This window comes from Epinephelus lanceolatus, chromosome 21, assembly GCF_041903045.1.
Source record: "Epinephelus lanceolatus isolate andai-2023 chromosome 21, ASM4190304v1, whole genome shotgun sequence".
Classification (NCBI taxonomy): domain Eukaryota; kingdom Metazoa; phylum Chordata; class Actinopteri; order Perciformes; family Serranidae; genus Epinephelus; species Epinephelus lanceolatus.
The window spans coordinates 8,575,248-8,596,003 of NC_135754.1; the positions used below are offsets into that span (position 1 = coordinate 8,575,248).

Consider the following 20,756-nt stretch of genomic DNA (forward strand, 5'->3'; position numbering starts at 1 on the left):
CATCTAACCATTGGCACAAAAGCAAATACATGAAACCGGTACTTTCCAAAATGTCAACCTATTTGAAGTGCATCGGCCAAAACATGTCTTCCATTTACAGTTACGTCCTCTGTTAACAGGTCTCACTGTGTTTGGTTGAGACCAAATATTGCTTTTTTCCTGTTACTTATGAAGTGTTGCACTTGTTAACTAGTTACATGTAGGCTACGAATACACATCTTTAATATATGGCAAAGCTGATATTCTTCACTTCCTGTCCTCTGTTGTAAGAATATCTGCTGGCCTTTTTTATCAGGTGGGTTCATGTTGCAATAACTTTCCCTCATAAGGAAAAAAAAAATCACGTCTGACAGAAGCTTCCATGTTGCTTGGCCACTGACTTGCTTTACTATTGTAAAAAAAATCCAAAAACATCACTGTATACAACAAAAAAGAAGAGCAATAAACTTATCACAGCAAAATCATTTCTGCAGTTACTTTTTATTCATGTCCAATTCACAAGAAGCACACAATACAGGTTTTCAATATTTTCCATGGGAACTTTATTTGTAACCCTCGATAAAGATACAATATAATATTCATCGCCCTTAATATCTTATAATCTAATATGAACATTCTAGTAAATTGCAATTTATACAACATGTACCCTGGAGATTTATATTCACCAGTGGAAATGTATCCCATGAGAGAAGAACACATCTGGAGACTGCAGTAACGGCTCCGTCTGTTGAGTCAGATGAGACTGTGGGCTTTCTCAGGGTTTGCACCATTTCAAATCACAGAATAATGGAGAGAGCAGAGCTGACAGAATTCTCCATTTTTACTACAGAGAGAATAATGACTGGACACTGCATCTCCACCAACTTGGTTGTAATGTTTTACCCTCTCAAATAAGCCACAAGTATTCAACAAATCTACTTTTAATGCAACCCCAAACTCCTCAACAACGATGGTGGCCATTTGCCAACATGGCTGACATCTGTAGAGATCATAGAATTTTTGATAAAACATTACAGGAACTCCAACAAATTTCACACCTGTGTCAAATTTATAGTCACCAGGAGTACTATTCAGCCTCTGAAAACAGTTGTATAACTTCATTTGTGGCTCTGGAGGAGCTTTGTCAAGTCTGAGAAAATAACCCCCATGATGTCAACAGGATTATTCTTTTTTGGTGAGGATATCTAGGCCTTTGCTGAATCAATTTTGACCATAATTTTTTAGTCTGTCTCTTGCAGACAAACACAATACTAAAATTGCTGGAGTGGCCATTTCAGCAAGTTCCTTTAATGTAATTTCTTCACAATAAGCTAAAAGTTTTACACTAATAGTAATAATTCTGCAGATCTTGAGAAAGTCAGCTGTTGACTTGAGGAAATACTTCACCCCCCAAATGATCATTTGTATATCCATTACTCACCCCGTGTTTCATTGAATTCATATAAAAAAAAAAAAAAAAGTATTTCTCACATCTACGGTAAAAAGAGTCCATAAACTGAGAAAAGTCTCGATGAATTGAAGTCAAAGGGGTCTGCATTTAACAACAGCAAAACTATATAAAAACATGGGTTCACGAACTCTCACATAACTCATGCAGTATAATCCAAGTCTCATTTATCCAGTGGTATGCTCAGTACTTCCTAAACAGACGTCCCTTTCCAATGGGGAACTGAGCTAAAAGTGAAACTTATCTATGCTCACTTCAAAGCCAGACTCCATTGACATTTTACCTTGCTGGGGCCTGAACTAACCCCTGAGACTGGGACTGTACTGCACAAGTTGTATGTGAGTTTGGAAATGGATGTTTTGATAGTTTTGCTGTTACTAAATGTGGATCCCTATGACTTCAAGTCATTGAGAATTTCATTTTATGGTTCTTCATCAACCGTGGAGGCATGCAAGATTAAGTTTTCTCCACAAATTCACTGTAACAGAGGAAGCAATCGATACACAAATCATCCTTTGGCAGGTGAAGTGTCCCTTTAAATCATTGTATACGTACTGGGTTATTACTGTATCAGCTCTGTTACATAAAATTAAATGACTAGTTTTTGCTAGGTTAAAAGATAAGCCTGGTAGTATTTAATATTATATTAATGGGATTTGTTGACAAATATAAAATGTAAATAATTCCATCCTTATCCATTAAATTCATTACAAGTCTCTACAGTGTCCCAGTTTTAAGGACCACCATCCATATGGACAGTTTGGTTAAGTAGCTTCCGCTCTGTGGGGGAGTGACCCCACCTGGTAGGTGTGGCTTTCTGAGAGGGAACAGCGGCAGGTGGATCTCAATAGTCTCAAGCTGCAACCTCCCCTTAGCCTGTCCTGGTATATCAGCGCCGGTGGAGGAAAACAGGTAAGGGAACGCTTCTAAGACTACAGAGATCAACCCAAGTGTAATACATGGTTTGGCGTGGGAAACATTCTATCATCAGTGCGAGCCAGACAGACATGCCAAGTCACGGAGGAACATGCTGAGTCCATGAAGACCTTAAGGGTCAAAGAGCAGTAACCATGTGAGGAGAGACCTTCCTCCTCTCCTGACAGTTGTGTGGTTGGTACAGAAGTGGACATTATGTCATTTAGCAGCATTTACGGATGTCATTTTTTTTCTCAAGAGGAAACCCTTGCCAGGACTTTTAAAAACTGTAGTCACTACTGTTTGCCTTTATATGGCAGCATGGTGCATCTGTGATCAGTGTGGATGAGCAGTTTAACTGTACAGTGCTATGGCAGGCTGCTGAGGAGCATTAGGACTCATTCTCAAACTGAAACATACAGACACACTTCGATTCTGCACCCAGGTCTCCTCACCGCTTGATTTGAGCCTTAACTGTCAAGCAGAACCTGCCAGGAACAGCAGATTAGATGTACTATATACATACACATTTACATCAGTGGACATATATCATGTCCTAAAGTAACTTTACATCAGGCAATGAAGCATTGCATTAGCTGCAGTTTGTGCATCTTATGAATTATAATTGTGTTTGAATGACAGAGCTAAACATCTGTTTGTCTGAGGAGGAATCGACCATCTCTAGGAAAAAGCAAAAACCTGCAACACTTCCTGCAGTTCTTAGTTTTGGTAAGTCAAGTACAGATGCTTTGTCACGGCCCTCTGCGTCTCATAGTGACGCACAGGGCACCCTTTAGAGTCTTTATGTGACGCACAGCTGAAAAACACTGTAGCACATGATTAATGTTGTGAAACCGTCATGGTTAAGTTTAGGCAACACTACTTTGTATAGGTCTAGAAAAAAGATCATGTTATGTTTGTAATGTAGCATAACGTATTAGCGTTACGTGGGTGACGTCAGTTGCTACCACTGTAGGTGGTTGTTGTGGTTTCGCACAGGACATAGGTACAAGATATGCTATGAAAAAACAACACTAACTTTTGGTTTCATGCAAAACACAAAATGTTTTCTCCTAGATGAAAGTCAGGTTTTGTTCCGACTTTCTTGCTCTTTATACTACGTCAGTTGCTCTGAGCACCAAGTATTGCTGCTGATGGGTTTTCGAAGCGTCAGTATTTGATGACTTGGGAATGAGAACTAGCTTGTTTTTCGGATACAATGAAATTGGGTTTTTTTTTCAGTCAAATCACTGTGTAGTAGACGAAATACTGTTTGATCCAGATGGTCACAAGAGGCATAAAGCAATTCTGCAAATAACTTTAAAGTGTGATACTTCTGTTGCATGATCTTCTAAGTTGAGGATTTTTCTTTTAAGAAACCACGTTTAGCTCTGTGACTCAGACGTAATGACAACACATGAAAGGTACAAACTCTGGCTAACGTTAGATGTGAGAAATGTATATGTCCCAAACGTGTCAAGACAAACTCTCACAGATTGCATATTGAAAAAAAGACAGAAGTAAAGCCACGCTACCGAATCCATGAGCTCTCCAGAGAGAAACGCTTTTGCATACTCATTCATTTACCACGAGTGAAGGTGCCCACAACAAACTGTGTGAAAAGAGAGTGTGTGTGTGTTTAGACAGTAGGTCTATCAGCATACATCTGTACATGTCGACAATTCAGAGGTGAACACACATATGCATACATACAGTCCACAATGTACATTTCAATAGTTGGCTATTTTTGTTCATAAGTCATGAGTGTCACTGTTCAACATTTTATTTGGTAGATTCTGTATTTGTGTACAACGACTTCAAGTATATACTCTATTCCTTTTTCCCCCACATAAAAAGATGCATTGCATTTTACGAAGACGATGTCTTCAAGTTTCTCTGGCTGAAGATGGCTGATGATATTTTAGATTTCACTGACTATAATGAGGTGATGGGAGCTGGAAGAGTTAACAATATTCTGCTCATTACGCTGTTTGGACTTAGTTCCTTTGTTCTTTGGAACGTGTGAATTAACAGGTGATCCTACGTAACTCTGAGGGCTAAGATGTCAAAGCGTTGCATCACAAAGCTTAGTGTCCCTCCCACTGCATGTTGGGTGAACCCCCCACCACACCCCACCCCACCCATCCCACCCCAACCCCCAGCCAAACTCCATCAGTCCACGTACATGGGAGAGATGGGAGAGGCGGGGATCTGATCCAGGATGCGACATACATAACTGGCGACGTCCACGAAGCGCTCTTCATACATCAGAATGAAAGGATGTTTCTGCAGAAATGAAACAGTGAGGGTCAGGCTCAGTTTGAAGATCACTGGTGGCAAAATTCATTTGTGTAGCCATAGTTGTTCCTCAGACAGACAGCAATAATATGTTAACTGAGTTCCAGGAGAAGTTTAGTTTACATGTATTTAACAGAAATTACCCTGTCAGGACTTTTTTTTTTTTTTTTTTTGCCGTCGATACAGATTGCCAATTGTCTTTGAGCCTTACTGGTCAACACTGATTATTGTGTTGTTTTTGTCTACTTGTGCAATGCAGTGTGATGGATCTGTTTAATAATCTCCATGTCTGTTCACTTCCTGTCAACTATACAGTAACATTACCTCCTCCTCCGACCTTAGTGATCACAGTGCTTTTTTATCCATGTTAGTTTTTTCACTTTTTACGGTTAATTTTGCGACTGACATATTGTTGATAGTATTTACTGTTTGTTTATGTAGCGTTTTTGACCATTTTCATAGTCACCTCAGTGTCTTTAAATAGCGAAATTAGCCGATAAGCCAGTCTAGCTAGTTACTAAAATGTAAAAAAGCACTGTTAAGTCTATGAGAAGGGCAGTCAGCTCTACGGAGCTTTACTCCTCGCTTATGCAAGACAGTGTATGTCAGACACTTTAATTTTGGCAACTATTCCAAGCACAGAATGTAGAGAACCACAGCAACCTAATGTTGGCTAAGCTCCGAAAATCAGGCTAACCTTGGTGCAATGAGTGACTGGCAAATGTCACAATTATCGACAACACTGAGATGATTATCAGAATCATCAAAAACATAATATACAAAAACAAATGGTAAATACCATTAAAAATATGTACATACAAAGCTAGCTGTGAAAAGGGAAGTAGCATTACCCCACAAAGTCTAATATTCACTCTCCTTTGAGCTTCATTTTGGTAACTACCAGCTCAGAAAATATATAGCTTGCTAGATGTTTCACTATGTTCACAAGCTTATCACTAAATGTATGAATTCAGTGACTAGAGCAGTGTACAGTGGATATTTCATGGCTTTTCCACAGCTTCCTAATAGTGCAGGAAAACCAAAACAATGAGCTAAAAGAGGCTAAAAGGCTAAGAAGAGCTCAGAGAACTGCAGAGTTGGGTTAATATTCTTGGTGGGGTTGTCACTGTGGCAAACCTTTTCACATAACACAGTAATTTGTTCTGTTGTTTACATAAAAATATTTAGTTAGTACAGGTTAAAGGTTCAAAAAGAACCACTAATTTGGAGTTACTTGGAGTTTAGGAACCACTGCTTTAGCTAAATGTAAGCTTTTGAACACACTAAATAATACCTAATATGTCATGAAAAAAGAACTATAATTTTACTTTCCAGTGCTGACTGTGTGTCAATGAGTCTACTGTAGCTCATAACTCTATGCATGGTATATTATGCAACAGACTGTGTTCTACCACCACACCACCCTCTGTGAGGTATACACTTCATTTGTCGTATTACTTCAAAATTCACTGGTCTTTTCAGAACCACAGACAGCACCATGAGGAGACACTTCTGATCTGAACACAGAAATAGACTTTTATTCGTTTTATTTGTATGAGTCTGAAGTATTGATTTGTGACGACAGTCAAAGAACTTACCAGAAGCTCCTTGTACTTTGGCCTTTTTGATTCATCCTTTGTAAGGCTGGACAGAAACAGAGCAAAAATTTCAACAACAACCAGGTACTGAACCCTTAGCACACACTTCTGTGGGGTCTCAAAAATGAAGCAACATACTAAAATCATAATGAGGTTCAGCATGTTTTATTCACTGTAATTGTAAATGTGCGTTGAAACTGTGAAATGATAAAGGTGAGCAGCACAGACTGAATACTACTTGCTTAAAGCTCATTTAAAGGGAAATTTCAGTTTATTTCAACCTGTCTCCTATCGTCCTAAATTTGTTTCAAGTGACTAGTGACATAAAAATAATAGTTAGCATGTTAGCCGTTAGCCTAGATACAGCCGGGGTGCACAGTAGTGTCAGACCTGTTAAAACATAAGTGAACAGGCATACTTCAAGTGCAAAGTTAGTCCACTAAACAAGCTTTTTTTCCACAAAGGCCACCTCATATCGTTAGGATAAATGTCAGAGAACATATAGAAAATGACATGTAAACGTGTTGTCTTACCTTACCGGTGTGCTGCCATGTTTGTTTACCATGTAGCTCTGCTTTCCAAAGCACGGCTGAAATATCGCGAGAACAAGCAGCAATCTCATAGTGTGCCTGAACAGGCAGCAACAGCTGGAAGGCAGAACCGGACAGTAGCCTGAAAAGTTCATTCATTTATTTTATGAAAGATTTATAGAATAATGGCTGACTTTTTGCCAGACTTCGACTTTGTGGAGGAGGAATTTGATTTTGCAGAGTTTGATGGCCACCCTTATTTATTTGAGCCAGAATACACTGACGAAGAGCTTTGTGAAATTGAAGAACGCAGGAGGAGAGAGAGAGGCGCAACAGGTAGAGGACGAGAGAGGAGGAATGGCTGCTGCAAGGCTGCATAGCTCTGGAGATTGGTGGTGTACCTGTGAATGTTGTGCCCCAGTGCCCACAGAAGAGGAATGCTTCTATTGCAAGGAATGGGACCGGTTGCAGCCTTATTTTCAAGGTCTGGATGTGACCGAGGACGAGACACCTCCACCTGGAGTAGTATCCAGCTGGGCTTTATCTAGAGCTCGCCATATTTCGGCCGCATTTTGGAAAGCAGAGCTAAATGGTAAACAAACATGGCACCACACCGGTAAGGTAAGACAACACATTTACATGTCATTTTCTGTATGTTCTCTGACATTTATCCTAACGATATGAGGCGGTCTTTGTGGAAAAAAAGCTTGTTTAGTGGACTAACTTTGCACTTGAAGGTTGCCCGTTCACTTACGTTTTAACAGGTCTGACGCTACTATGCGCCCCAGCTGTATCTAGGCTAACGGCTAACATGCTAACTATTATTTCTATGTCACTAGTCACTTGAAACAAATTTAGGACGATAGGAGACAGGTTGAAATAAACCAAAATTTCCCTTTAAGTATTAAAATTTCAAGGAACACAACTTATTTATATTATACACAAGATTTTTCACTTGTTAAAAGAAATAAGTAATAAGTCCTTAAACAGCAATGAATAAATCAATGAACAAAAATGTGCTGTAACTACTCATCTTTGTGGTTGGAAGGTCATTCCAGAAAAGGCTGTCACATTTATCTCATTTAACCTTTTAACATTTTGAAAAAGGAACTAAAGGTCAGTTTTTCTTTAGCTTTAAAGTTCTTTTCAAAGTCTTCATTAGCGAACAGTTTGTTCAGTTGTGATGGCTCTGTTCTATACTCAGGTCACATGAAGACAACTTGGTATGATTCGATGTGGCTGAAGGCTCTTAAAAAGCTAAATGTGAATCTTGAGATAAATTTTTGTTTTTGGCCCTGAGAGAACTGTGACGCTCAGTTATTTTCAAATGTTTTCAGTTATGAATGAAGTGGTGTATTTCACACACTGATCAGAGGCCTGTAACACTGAGTGAGTGATGAGTGTAGTGGTGCTTACCATAGGTTAACAAAGTTGATGAACTTGGGGGAGAACTGCCTCTCCTCTGAGTTGCTGAGCTGGGGAGGCTCCCCTTTCACAACTTGAGTCAGCTGATCAAAAACACTATTCCACTTGGGATAAGGGAACCTTCCTGTGGCCAGCTCATACTGAAAGCAAACACAGAGTTTGATGGACTGGATTTTTCTTACTGCAACAGCTCTGTCCATTCCGCCTCGCTCAGACATAACAAAGGTAAGATTTCACGTTAAAGCTGACCACATTATTTGTCTTACCAGGGTGATTCCCAAGCTCCACACATCAGAGCGGACATCGTAGCCTTGTCTGGAAGCACTGGGGTCTATCCTTTCAGGCTGAAACACACACACAAAAATGGGCTCTGTTAGACTGAGATACTTCACTGAACCCACAGGACAGTTTCCATCCAGGGGAGGTCAAAGGTCAGGGTCATAAACTGAGCAGCGCCTTAAATGTGATAAAGTTTAAGCCAATACCACTGCAGTGTTGTCACTGCCCTTAGTATGTTTATTATACTTGTTTGAGTTTTAATAGCCAAAAACTGTATGGTTCATCATCATTGAGCATTTAGTTTTGAAATTTTAAAACCATGGTGAATCGGAAAATGAAAATTACACGAACAACATGAAGTTGATTGTCAATTCTGTCAATGTAATTCATCTATTCTCTCACACAATCAAAGTTCCCACCATGGCCCTGATGTCAAGTTATGGAAGCCCATTTCTGCCAGTGTGATGAAAAAAAATATCCTGTAATTCATTATGATCAGAAACTAGTTTCTCAACTTGGTGTCTCAAAATAATACCAAACTGTATTTAAAAAAATGAGTTGGCATCTCAAAATAATCAGAAACTTTATCAAAATTATTAGAAACTTAATCAGAATGACTTGTCTCAAAATGAGCTAAAAATATGACACACTTTCTTAAAATTATACCAAACTTTCTTAAAATGAGTTAATATTTCAAACTAATGAGAAATTTATAACAAAATAATGACAAACTTTCTGGAAATTATTAAAAACTTTCTTGAAATGACGAGCTAGTAGCTCAAAATAATGAGTTACTATTACTACTTTTCTATAATTGAGTTAGTATTTCAAAATAATTAAAACCTTTCTAAAAAATAATGAGAAACTTTCTAAAAAAAAAAAAGTTACTAAAGACTTTCTCAAAGTAACTTAGTAGCTCAAAATAATGAGTTACTATCTCAAAATAATGCCACCTTCTCAAAATGACTTATCTCAAAATAAGTTTCTATCTTAAAGTAATGACAAACTTTTTTCAAAGTTATTAGAAACTTTCTCAAAATGACTTTTCTCAAAATTAGTTAATATTTCAAAATAATGAGAAATTTCCCCCCAAAAAAAAGAAAAAAAGAAAGAAAAATAGTTGGTTTCTCAACATAATGACAAACTTTTTTTAAATTATTAAAAACTTTCTAGAAATGACTTTTCTATAATTGAGTTAGTACTTCAAAATAATTCAAACCTTTCTCAAAATGATTGGCCAATAATGAGAAACTTTATTAAAAAAAAAAAAAAAAGTTAGTTTCACAAAATATTAGATACTTTCTCAAAATTACTAAAAACTTTCTCAAAATGAGTTAGTAGCTCAAAATAATGAGTTACTATCTTAAAATAATGCAAAACTTTCTCAAAATGACTCATCATTCTCAGCTAAGTTTCTATCTCTAAATAATCGCAAACTTTTTTTAAAAGTTATTTGAAAATTTCTCAAAATTAGTTAGTAGCTCAAAATGATGCCAAACTTTTTTGAAGTTATTTGAAACTTTCTCAAAATGAATTAATATCAGACAATAATGATTGTGTTTCTAAAAATAATGAGAAACTTTCTAAAAAAAAATAGTTTCTTAAAATTATGGCCCTGTCATAAGGGGCGCAAGTGTGTAGGGTGCCCCAATTGTCTTCTGTTGTTATCAAGGGGTGAAAACCTGCGCCCTTAATGCACCCCTTCCGAAAGTGCGCATCAGACCTCACTTCACTGAAGGATTTTACCCAGAATCCTCCGTAGGGTCGTGATGCCCTAACACTGCACAGCTGGCCGGTATAACTCACCACCTTCAAACGGTAACTGACGTGTCCGTGAGCCGTTAACTCCGACTGACAACAACCGTTAGAGGAACATAACGTCAAACAACACGCTGTGTGGACTTAATAATACATGACAGGGCGTTAATAATGAAATAATATACAGTTTGCAGTTGACTGGAGGTTTGTATGACAGTCCACATCACTTTACAGTTTTGATTGTGTCTTTAATTATTATTATTTTATTACCGTATGTCTTCATAGTTTATTTTATTTTATATCACAATTTACCACTATTTATCCAAGCAAAAAAACGTTTTAATAGGAATAACGGTAATCTAGGCTATGTTAACGGTAGAGTAGAAAAAAACGTTACAGCTAATATACACATTATTAACAGGTAAATTCAAGAGTAAAATTTAATTTAATTTACCTGTTGGTTGGGCATCAGCATCAATAATTGGATCTGATGTAGATGCCGCCTTCTCCTGTGGCTCCTAATCCTCCTCATCATTCGCTGATTGTATCTATTTATTATTTGCAGCAACAGTGCTGTGAACAACGTTATTTCCTCTAACGCCATGTTTCGTCTCCTAGGAGACGGACCAGCTGGACCCAAACGGAAGTGACGTGTACACAACTGTCCCAATTCTCCTTTTTAAACAGCATTGGCCCCTTACGCACTTACGCCCCTAACTGCACATTCGGCAAGTGCACTTCAGGGAAGACCTCAGGGCACAAATGCGGGTTTTTGGACAGGGCCTATGAGAAACTTTCTCAAAATGACTTTCTTATCTCAAAATAATGAGTTAATATAGTTACCAAGTTTGTTATTCTAATGACTTACAGCATCTTTTTTTTCATCACACTGGTGAAACTGGGCTTCCATACAATCTGATCACTTTCCGTCACCATGATATGAAATATCAACTTTGTTTACTTTTTTATTTTCAAATTCCGTTTTAGTGAAACACTGTTTACGTCACTAGTATTATATAGAGATTCAGTCACAGTTTTTGTTTCATTAAGTCTGCTGGACACATATGTGGTGTTATCTGATATGTGAATGTCTGCCTGTATCTCTGATTATGATTGACGCTTACCGCCATGTAAGGCCTGCAGCCTGCATCTCTGGTCTTGGCTATGGAGTCCACCAGCTGACCGCTGATGCCAAAATCACACAGCTTGATATTACCCTTTCGGTCCATTAGAATGTTGGAAGGTTTGATGTCTAAAATGACAAGAACAGAAAGTTTCATACAGAATAACAGCAGAATTCATCCAACATTTAAAATGGTAGAACCGATGTAAATGATTTGATACTGTGAACAACTAATACTGTGTGCTGACATTAAATACCAGCTATCTTTCAATTAGATGAGATGGCTTTTACTTAATATTCCATAAATATTAGATCTGAATTTTAATGACTTGAAATATTTTAACAATAAGACTTACCTCTGTGAATTATTTTCAAGTTTTCTTTTAAGTGGTTCAGTGCTTTAACGGTCTGTTAAAGACAAAATAAGACACATCACTTCTGTTTCCGTGATATGCATGCGTGTAAAATCAAAATGTATAAGGAAAAAGTGACTCATCTACTCACCGCTAATGTTATTTTGCCTAATATTTCCTCTGGAATGACGTGATCTAATGCACAATATACATATTTGTAGAATTTGTCTAATGAGGTAGCCATAAGTTCCATACAAATCCAACAGTCCCCCTGAAATAGACAGTCAAAGGTTAGTAACTGATATCTGACGCAGCCGCAGGATTCACTGGTTATCACTGAAATATTAGATTCCATATGAGTGCTGCTACATAGTAAACACTAGGGGTGTAATGGTACACAAAATGTCTAATTCGGTATATGACTTGGTTTTGTTATTTTTGTGATTTAGACACAAATTATTCTCTACTATACTCAACTAACTCGGCTAACCAGGCTCAGCCAGCTGGCATCCTACATCTCACAGACAGCAACTGTATGCTGCCAAAGCTTTGTGGGTAACTTGTGCTCTAGAATTTCTGTTCCGCATATTAAAGTACTAGACAGTACAAGACTATTCTGACTGTCTGGGTCACAGGACGTACCAAATGTACATTGCATAAAGAACCAAAGGTGCTATAATGAATACACATACCGTTACACCCCTAGTAAACAATCAGTGTGGTCACAGACAAGACAGGATGATGTAGTGCTTTCAGACCTCTCTGAAGAGAGCGCCGTAGAACTGAACAATGTAGGGACAGTCACTACTCCTCATCACCACGTCAAGATCCATCAGCAGCTGCTTCTGCTCCTTCTCATCCACAGTGGAGCGAATCCTCTGAGAGACACAAACACACTGACACTTCAGACTTATTCTTCCTTTCCTGATCATCTACTTGTGACAGTCAAAATCAGACAGAGCCATAAGTCGTGAGAATCTTGAATAAGTGAAATAACTTCTTCAGGGCGAAATAGAAATTGGCCTTGAGGGCAGTGGTAACCTCCTGTATTTTGATTCACTGTTGTTCTGGATGAGGTAAACTCAGGTAAAGTGAGGAGTCTATAAGCACCTTGACAGCCATGATCTGGCCCGTGGGTTTGTGGACCATCTTGTTGACGGAGCCATACGCCCCGCGACCGATCTCCCCGAGGTCTCTTAGATCCTCTGCAGTGAAGTCACAATGCTGCTCTGGAGAGATCTTCAGCTTCCCTGACGACTCGATACTGTGTGTACGCAAGCGCTCTCTGGAGGAGCACAGAGGACAGGATGAGTCAGGATTGGATGAGGTAACAGATAAGACAGAGAAGGAGGAAGACTCCACAGGAAGGGGAAGGAGGAAGTAGAGAAAGAGCCATGACAGGAACATGCATTATAGATTAATGTAGATAGGATAAATATTTAAAACCATGTGGCTTTGTAATCTGAGATTTCCTATATGAATGGACTCTTTGAGGGGCTGATTTGAAAGTATGAAGACAGGCTGGAAAGTCTGCTGTAGATCACTTCCTGCCTCCATCCCCCAAAATGACAAAGGTGAGGATGGAAAGAAAGACAAATATATCAACCCACCATCAGGTCAATTTGAGAAAACTTGTTTGTTCCTTGGACTGGCTGAAATACAGGATCCACTGGCCAAGATGTATTATCTAAAGCCGACAGAGTTCCCATTAGATCTGGTCATCAGCCGCCTCTACTTACATGTGAGGGTTCTGGAAAGACGGAGCCGTTGGATGGAGTGGAAGCCGAGAGGCTGGTTTCACTGGAGGGCTGGCGAAATTCAGCTTCAGAGCTTTGCGTTTACCTGGCAGGACAAAGAGACAGAAACAGATACAGATTCCCAAAACATGCACACCACACTGTGGGCTCAGCCAGCTGGTACACACAGTGTGATCTTACCTCAGCAGCCTCTGTCTCTACACACTTGAGATAAGCCTTTACATAAGTGCAATTAGAGATCCATGCCACAAAACGTTCATATGACCAGGTTCCAGGTATCTGTGCTTTGTACAGCTAGATCTGGCTAACAGGTCAGTTGAGATTGGTGTGGAGAAAACTTTTGTGGCATAATTTTAAGATCCTGTTTATGACCTTTGGGTTATCTCAAGCTCCTCTTAAGATCAGAGGAAGCACAAAATGCATTTTGAACACAAGCAAAGTGCCCAGATGTTCAGGGGTTCCCAATACTCAGACATTGCACCTGTTCTTTGAGCTCTAGAGGATTTTATTTCATCCAAATTGTGTATTTATTCAAGTTATTGGAATGTCAAAAAGAGCCCCACTGCAGGATGCTGACATTGGAAATCCCTGTCCAAGACATTTCCATTTCCACTTTCTTAAAAATGTGCAATTCAAACCTGAACCGTTCCCTCAAGATATCAAAGTAACCCAACACTTAGATAGCACTTGATTCCAATTTAAAACACAGCAAATGTGTCCGTTACCTGTAAGTGCCTATTAGGATGCATCTCTAGAATATAAGTGGCGATTAGGCTAGCTTCTATGCAAAGTGCTGAGTTTAAGTGTTGGGTCGTCTTTGCCATGCCCTGTGTAACCAGCTCCTGAGTGCAAACAGATCCCTTAACCTTTAAGCCCCGGTGCAAATAAATCTCTCTTGGCCATAACTGCATTTGTGACAGTTAACAACAGTGAACAGTGGACAGACTCCCCAACTACCAGAGCACCACACAGGCAGTGTCAATAGTATACAGTGGCTTCCTTTCACCTATTTTATCCAATTAAATATGAGCATGATAAATACATCAAGAACCTGGAACTCAATAATGACGCTGACTGATGACTACGCAGCCAATGACTGAACAGAAACAGCTCAATGAGAGTCAGTGAGGAAAGGAAACCACTTTAGACTACTGAGGTGTACCCACAAAGAGCAGAGGTCGGTGTGCTTTGTGTGCGAGTCTATAGCTTACTTTGGGGCACTCCAGACAGGCTTATCTGAAACCCTGAAGTAAAGAAAAAACATTTTACTACATTTTCTTAGGGCTTGTTTGAGTGTTAGGGGGTCACTTTCAGTAGTGCCATTCCAGCAAGAGCCAATGCTGAAAGTGGAATACAGGGCAGGTTGCTTTGAATGGTAAAAGAAGCACCATATTTTGGAAGGTCTAGTTCAGCGCACTGCTATGCAGCTGTACCATCTGTAACTTGATATGGTTCTGTTGTATTCCCAGTGGAATTAGGGATAGTCCAGTTTTACCAAGTTTAGTCAACACTTGCCCATTAGCAGAATGTATTGAAATATTTCATTGTTTTGTTTCATCTTTTTGTTACTCTCTGCAGTTATCACTTATTCATTGATCATTACTTATTTATTACTATCAACATTAAACAATAAAAATGAGACAGAAAAGTGGCGGATGGTTTGCCAATCTCGTTTTAGTGGCATATTTTAATTATAAGTGCTACATCACTGTTGACTGTTGGTGTGCTGCTGCTGTTCTTTTGACATAACACATCACGAGGCAAAACTTTTGCACACCTGAGTTTGACAGGTGCAAAGGAGAGGACCATGGGCCGATTATCATAGAACAAAGACCTCCCACACACTGTTTGCTACACTTTCAACAATAGGAAATTCATTGGAAACAAGAACAATATATCGGTACTGAGACCTTTATCATATATATCTTCTACTTATCTTCTGGGTAACTTTTATGTAGTTATCTTCCAGATATCTGTTATATGTTATATTCTAGAATAAGTCCAAGATAATTATCTTCTAGTTTTCTTCCAGATATTTCCTAGATAGATATCTTCTTATCTTCTAGATATCTCCTACATATTTATCTTCCAGATTTCCCCTAGATAATTATCTTCTAGATATCTACTCGATAGTTAGCTTTCACTTTTCTTCCAGATATCTAGGTATTCTAGGTATCTCCTAGACAGTTATCTTCTCATTATTTTCTAGGTATCACCTAGATAGTAATCTTCTAGTTATCTTCTAGATATCTCCTAGGTACTTATCATCGAGATATCTCCTTGACAGTAGTCTTGTAGTTATCTCCTGGATATCTCCAACATAGTTATCTTCAAAGTATCTCCTGGATAACCTGATAAAGGTTTCTGTACTGAAATATTGTTCTTGTTCTCAGCAAACTCTGTAAGTAAACTATTCTTGCAAGTGTGGGAGACAGTGTGTGGACGTTCTTTATTCTATTCCATAAGATATGAAATAATGATATGTTACTTGTTACAGCATCATGATATGAGGAAAATATACAATATGCGATACAAAAACCCACAAAAAAGATATTACTTGGGGTAGATAAACAGATATTAAAGTGTATTCAGTTTTCTGCTGCATTCACTATTCTGCTAAAATACAACAAATTGCTTATTGAATTAGAACAATGAAAAAAAATATTCCCTGCATTCTTTTGCTAAACAAATTGAACACTGAATTGAACACAAAAGGCACCAATGAAAAAAGGAATTATAAGCTAATTTTCTAAATGCAGCTTTCAACTGATACTTTCAACTAACTATAAAATCCCTGAGTGCCATGCTGCTGTCATTTACGATGTGTTTATTGTGCAAGTTGACATTGTGATGACGCGAGAAAATAAAATTGTGCAGTCCTACTACTCATGTTCCACTGATATGTTCCACTTCTGTGGTGACAGTATGCCACATACATGATAAAGCTGTTTCACTGACATACTGCACTTCTTACCTTTTAAAAAAGACATAACTGGGGATGACGTTACAGGACTGGTAATAGTGTCTTTTATCCTTGTAGAGCAAGTATCATCTAACTCTGTGTATGTATTGTTTATTTTGACCAAACCAGAGTTGGCAATTGTTAATATAGTGTAAAGACGAACAGAGATGGTTTAAGTAAGTTTTATTTTGTTTCTGTCAAGTTTGAATGAAGTGTGTTTTACGATATATTAACGAGTTAAAATTACGCTAGTCCTACAACAGTGAAAGAGACCAACCTGGAATCATCAAGTGTATGGTTGTATTTTTCTGTTTAATATGGAAAATAGGTGTAAGAATATTTACTTTCTTGACATTTTTTTGTTTATTTTGTGTATTAATTAGACTAAAAAAGCTACGAGAGCTTGTGGAATGTGGTGAACTAGCCACTTACACAAATATTATCATATACCATAAAACCCGGGTATGAAAAACAGATTATGCCCAAGCTTAATTGACAGTCTGTTTATATGTAGGAGAAGAGTAACGCACACCGCAGATTGTCTTGTTGAGGTGGTGGCGGAATTTTATTTAGGACAACATTTCGGCACAGGGCCTTTGTCAAGTCTCAACACTTGACAAAGGCCCTGTGCCGAAACGTTGTCCTAAATAAAATTCCTTTTTTATTTGGAGCTGAGTGTGCGGCGTTCCCTCTTTTTTCAAGTCTGAATATGTGCCATAAGTCAGTCGAACAGCAGCACTGTTAACACCATAAGTTAAAAGTGGCATACCACTAAGAAGTGTTTGATATCTGTGCTGAGGAAAACACTCCCAGACAGGGCTGTTTGATGCAGTGTCTCACCGTGGGGTCTGTCTACTGTGTCTTTATACGATCATTCTAATATGGGAACAGGCAGATAAGTGGATAAAACAAACAGAAACACAAATGATCAACAGAGGAAGGTGGATGGGGAACATTTCAAGGAATCCCTTTGCCAGCACATGTCCTGATCAAACATAATATAAACACACAATCCCCAACAGCAGGCTAAAATCTTGTAAAATAAGTGTGAATACCTGTTTCATTTTGACATCTCCAGCAGCTGTTGGTTTCTGTAAGGTTTAGATAAAACATTTGATACTAGACATCTGCCACAGAGTAAGAAATACAACTCAAGATGTGTTGACCACTGGATACATGACTGTACTGCTGTTTAATAGATATCTAAAAGTCAACCCATCAATGGACGTGTCGTCCGTTATCCACCATCAACACATCCATTATCGGACACAACCCTGTCTTACTGATCTATGTCTTTTTCCAGTAAGATTTAGCCATCACAAAAAGGTACAGGCTACTGTATGCAAACTGGTTACCAATATGCTGGGTGTGCCTGCATACAAGTGTTTATAAGTAACATAATAACTTGATTATGATCCCAAATCAGTTAACGTTACTAGGGGTGGGAGGATCGATACCAAAATATTAATACCACATTTTCAATTCTTGCATCAATAGGATCGATACCAAGCAATGATTAGTTTGTCCCTTCTACATCCTACCTATTTGTATGATGTACTGTTTGCTTTTCCAATGCTTTTGTGTTGTCTGCGCTCAAACAACATATGCTCCACATACCGTGGCCTCCAACCTGACTTGTTTAATCTGACACGTAATAGCAGTGATGGCTTAATGAAAAAGAAAAGACCATGAGAAAGAGAACTTGGAGCTGCAACTGAAGAGAAGGGGGGGAGGGAAATGCCTCAGCATCCAGACCCCCAACACAGACACAGAGTTCACTTGTCACAGTCTTTTCAAAGAGGCTGAGGCAATAATTATCCAGGTGTATGGCAGTGAAATTAATATTTTAGTCTTTTAAGATCTGCAGCATTGGTTAGTGTTACAATCATCATAGCTGTTACTTTAGCAGACTGATTGTTCAACTCAAAATCATGACACACTGCTTTACCCTACACTAAAGTAGCCACTGTTATTAATAAAAAGTATTGTACTGGTATTGATATCAGCGATTCAGGCCCTGTATAAGTATCGAATCAAAACTAAATTTAGTGGTATCGCCCACCCCTGAACGTTACCACAGATCCATCCACCTCAGCTGGCACTGGATGCTGCTTTGCCATTTTCTATAAGGACTTTCTGACTTGTACCAGTGGGCACTGATATAGCTCACATCTTATAGAGACATTCGTGACTGAATGGTCAAATAGGCAAAAACAATTCTCTGCTAACCAAAGGATTGGCTTCTTGTCCGATAATGAATTTAGAGAGCAGACTCTAGCAGTTAGCTTAAATTGTACAGACCTGCATCACATTATCAAACGACAGACATATTGTTTGAGTTACTAACGTTACATTAGCTGTGTTACAGACTGAGGTGTTTATCACATTGACGTTATCTAACGTTCACGACACACTAAACGAGAAAGACCTCGTGATGTTGTCAGGGGACTAAAGCAATATCGTTTTAAGACGATAAATAGTGCGATTATATTTAACTTTAACTGTATATTCACAGACAGCGGTGCATTCAAACAGTGGCCTGGCTCAGTGGAGAGAAACACTTGAGTGTAGGCCTTGGTGCTACTTTAGCAGCCTGGTGCTAATAATATCGGTGATTAGACGTTCATAAAATGCATCTTTACGATGCCACACGTTGATTTAAGTTTTGTTTCTAATGAAAATAGTGTCAGACTAAAGGAATGAAGACACTGTGCCTCCACAGGTCAGTCGGATCAGCAGCTAAACATGGGTTACTGCATCACTGCTAACTGGGAGCCGTGTAGTTTCAGGGAGCTACTTCAAGCTAGCCAATGAAAGCTAGAGCATTAGCGGAAACTACGCAATTCGCACTTCAAAATAAAAGCGTACAGTTTGACAAGCTAATGTCACAACAGAGATCATACTTGAATTCATGATGTATTTAGTTTAACAATTTGTATGATACTAAGGGACTGTTCGTTATATATGAGAGGGGAGTGGGTGGTGCAAAACTTCAATTAATTTTTCTAGTATTGGGGAGGGAGTTTTTCAATCTGGCTTAAGGGAGGGACATTTAACTTTCAGTGGTTGCATTTTGTATTTCTTTTAGACAGCCTCAGAACCCCCAAACCCACAAGTGGATTTAAAAGGCATTTTTTCTCTGAAGACTTACAAATCACATCATTTATCATAACCAGGAACTGTGAAATATGGTCATTTCTAATGATTCCCCCAGTCACTCAGGGAGGCATAAGAAAAATAAAATATAAAATATAATAAAAATACTTATATCTCAGAGGAAGGCTATGATTTAAAAGAAAAACCCAAGAGATCACACCCCCCCCCCCCCCCCCCCCCCACCCCCCCACCCCCCCCCCGATACATAGTGAACAGTCCCTAAGCAATAGTTGAAGTTTCTGAATTGTCAAATTTTTAGGTTTACTAAGTGTGCCATGTCAACACCGAACCCTAGTGCTAATTTTACTATTACATATTACTATCCAGTGTTGGTCAACAACATGTCACGGATTATATAGGATTGGTGGTCAGGGTTAGAAATTAACCTCTAAGTGCACCTGCCACTGTGGCTGGTTGATTCCAAAATCTACCAGCCACTCAGTAGATTGCCAATATTTTCTTTTGGCTGGCGAGTGAAACAAATCTACAGCCACTTGTATATTTTTTCCTTTCTTTGATTTTTCCTTTGCATATTTTGCAAGCATTTGACAGCTGGTTTGGCCCGTTAGTAGTGTTCACCCCATGGCCCGCTGTATTTACTAACAATACAAAACTTACAACACTTGACAGTGTCAAACCGAACTCTACATTTAACATCTACATAAGTACAACATTCAAAAATTCTCAATTAACAAAATCGCATTTATAAACATTAACAAATGTTCAATGGTATGTCTTATAGACAACAACGGGGATCTTATTTTGAAAATTCTGACCGGAAGTGTATGATTATTCTGTGGCTTTTTTTTGCTTCTGGGAAGCTACAACCTACATTTTCCTACTAACTCCAGAGTCTTCAGTAGAAATGGAAAGATGTGAAATAAAGGTCACAGCCTACCTTGCATGCTGCTGCTCTGTGTCTGCGGGTGAAAATGGTGCGACGTGGATCCGACTATGCTGCTGCTGTTGCTGGAGCTTGTGGAGTTGCTGTCAGGACTGGGAGTCGCCATTGTTGTGTTGTATTCCTGTGGGCAACAGCAGCGCTCAGGCTGCAGTGCAGAGTCAAACTTCCTCTCTGCCTCCACCAAACGGGACACTGCGACACTTGAACGCAGCAGCTGCGCCACGGCCACGTCTGTGCCGCAGCTGCCTTCA

The 20,756-nt window shown here is 38.8% G+C and overlaps 1 protein-coding gene across 4 annotated transcripts; it reads right to left on the bottom strand.

The window, feature by feature from the left end:
* Positions 1–524: 524 nt before the first annotated feature.
* map2k4b (mitogen-activated protein kinase kinase 4b) lies at positions 525–20,714 on the bottom strand. 4 transcript variants are annotated; one of them, XM_078163729.1, is made up of 13 exons: positions 20,500–20,714; positions 17,501–17,536; positions 14,695–14,727; positions 13,466–13,568; positions 12,837–13,011; positions 12,485–12,604; positions 11,878–11,997; positions 11,730–11,781; positions 11,375–11,502; positions 8,480–8,557; positions 8,205–8,353; positions 6,259–6,304; positions 525–4,648 (listed from the first exon to the last, which is right to left on the bottom strand). In XM_078163729.1, exons 1-13 carry the CDS (start codon positions 20,609–20,611, stop codon positions 4,535–4,537), a joined length of 1,266 nt encoding a protein of 421 aa, XP_078019855.1. In that variant the 5' UTR covers positions 20,612–20,714; the 3' UTR covers positions 525–4,534. The 4 variants fall into 4 exon arrangements, with proteins under 4 accessions (XP_078019855.1, XP_078019857.1, XP_078019856.1 ...); XM_078163731.1 differs by lacking the exon at positions 17,501–17,536 and having other exon boundaries at positions 20,500–20,713; XM_078163730.1 differs by lacking the exon at positions 14,695–14,727 and having other exon boundaries at positions 20,500–20,713.
* Positions 20,715–20,756: the final 42 nt, after the last annotated feature.

Excerpts from the sequence above, each read along its gene's own strand:
- map2k4b (XM_078163729.1), bottom strand. The coding sequence starts at position 20,611 with ATGGCGACTCCCAGTCCTGACAGCAACTCCACAAGCTCCAGCAACAGC. Across the intron at positions 11,503-11,729 it reads CTTGAAAATAATTCACAGAG|ACATCAAACCTTCCAACATT; the intron begins GTAAGTCTTATT and ends TTGTCATTTTAG. Across the intron at positions 4,649-6,258 it reads CAAAGTACAAGGAGCTTCTG|AAACATCCTTTCATTCTGAT; the intron begins GTAAGTTCTTTG and ends TCATTTCTGCAG.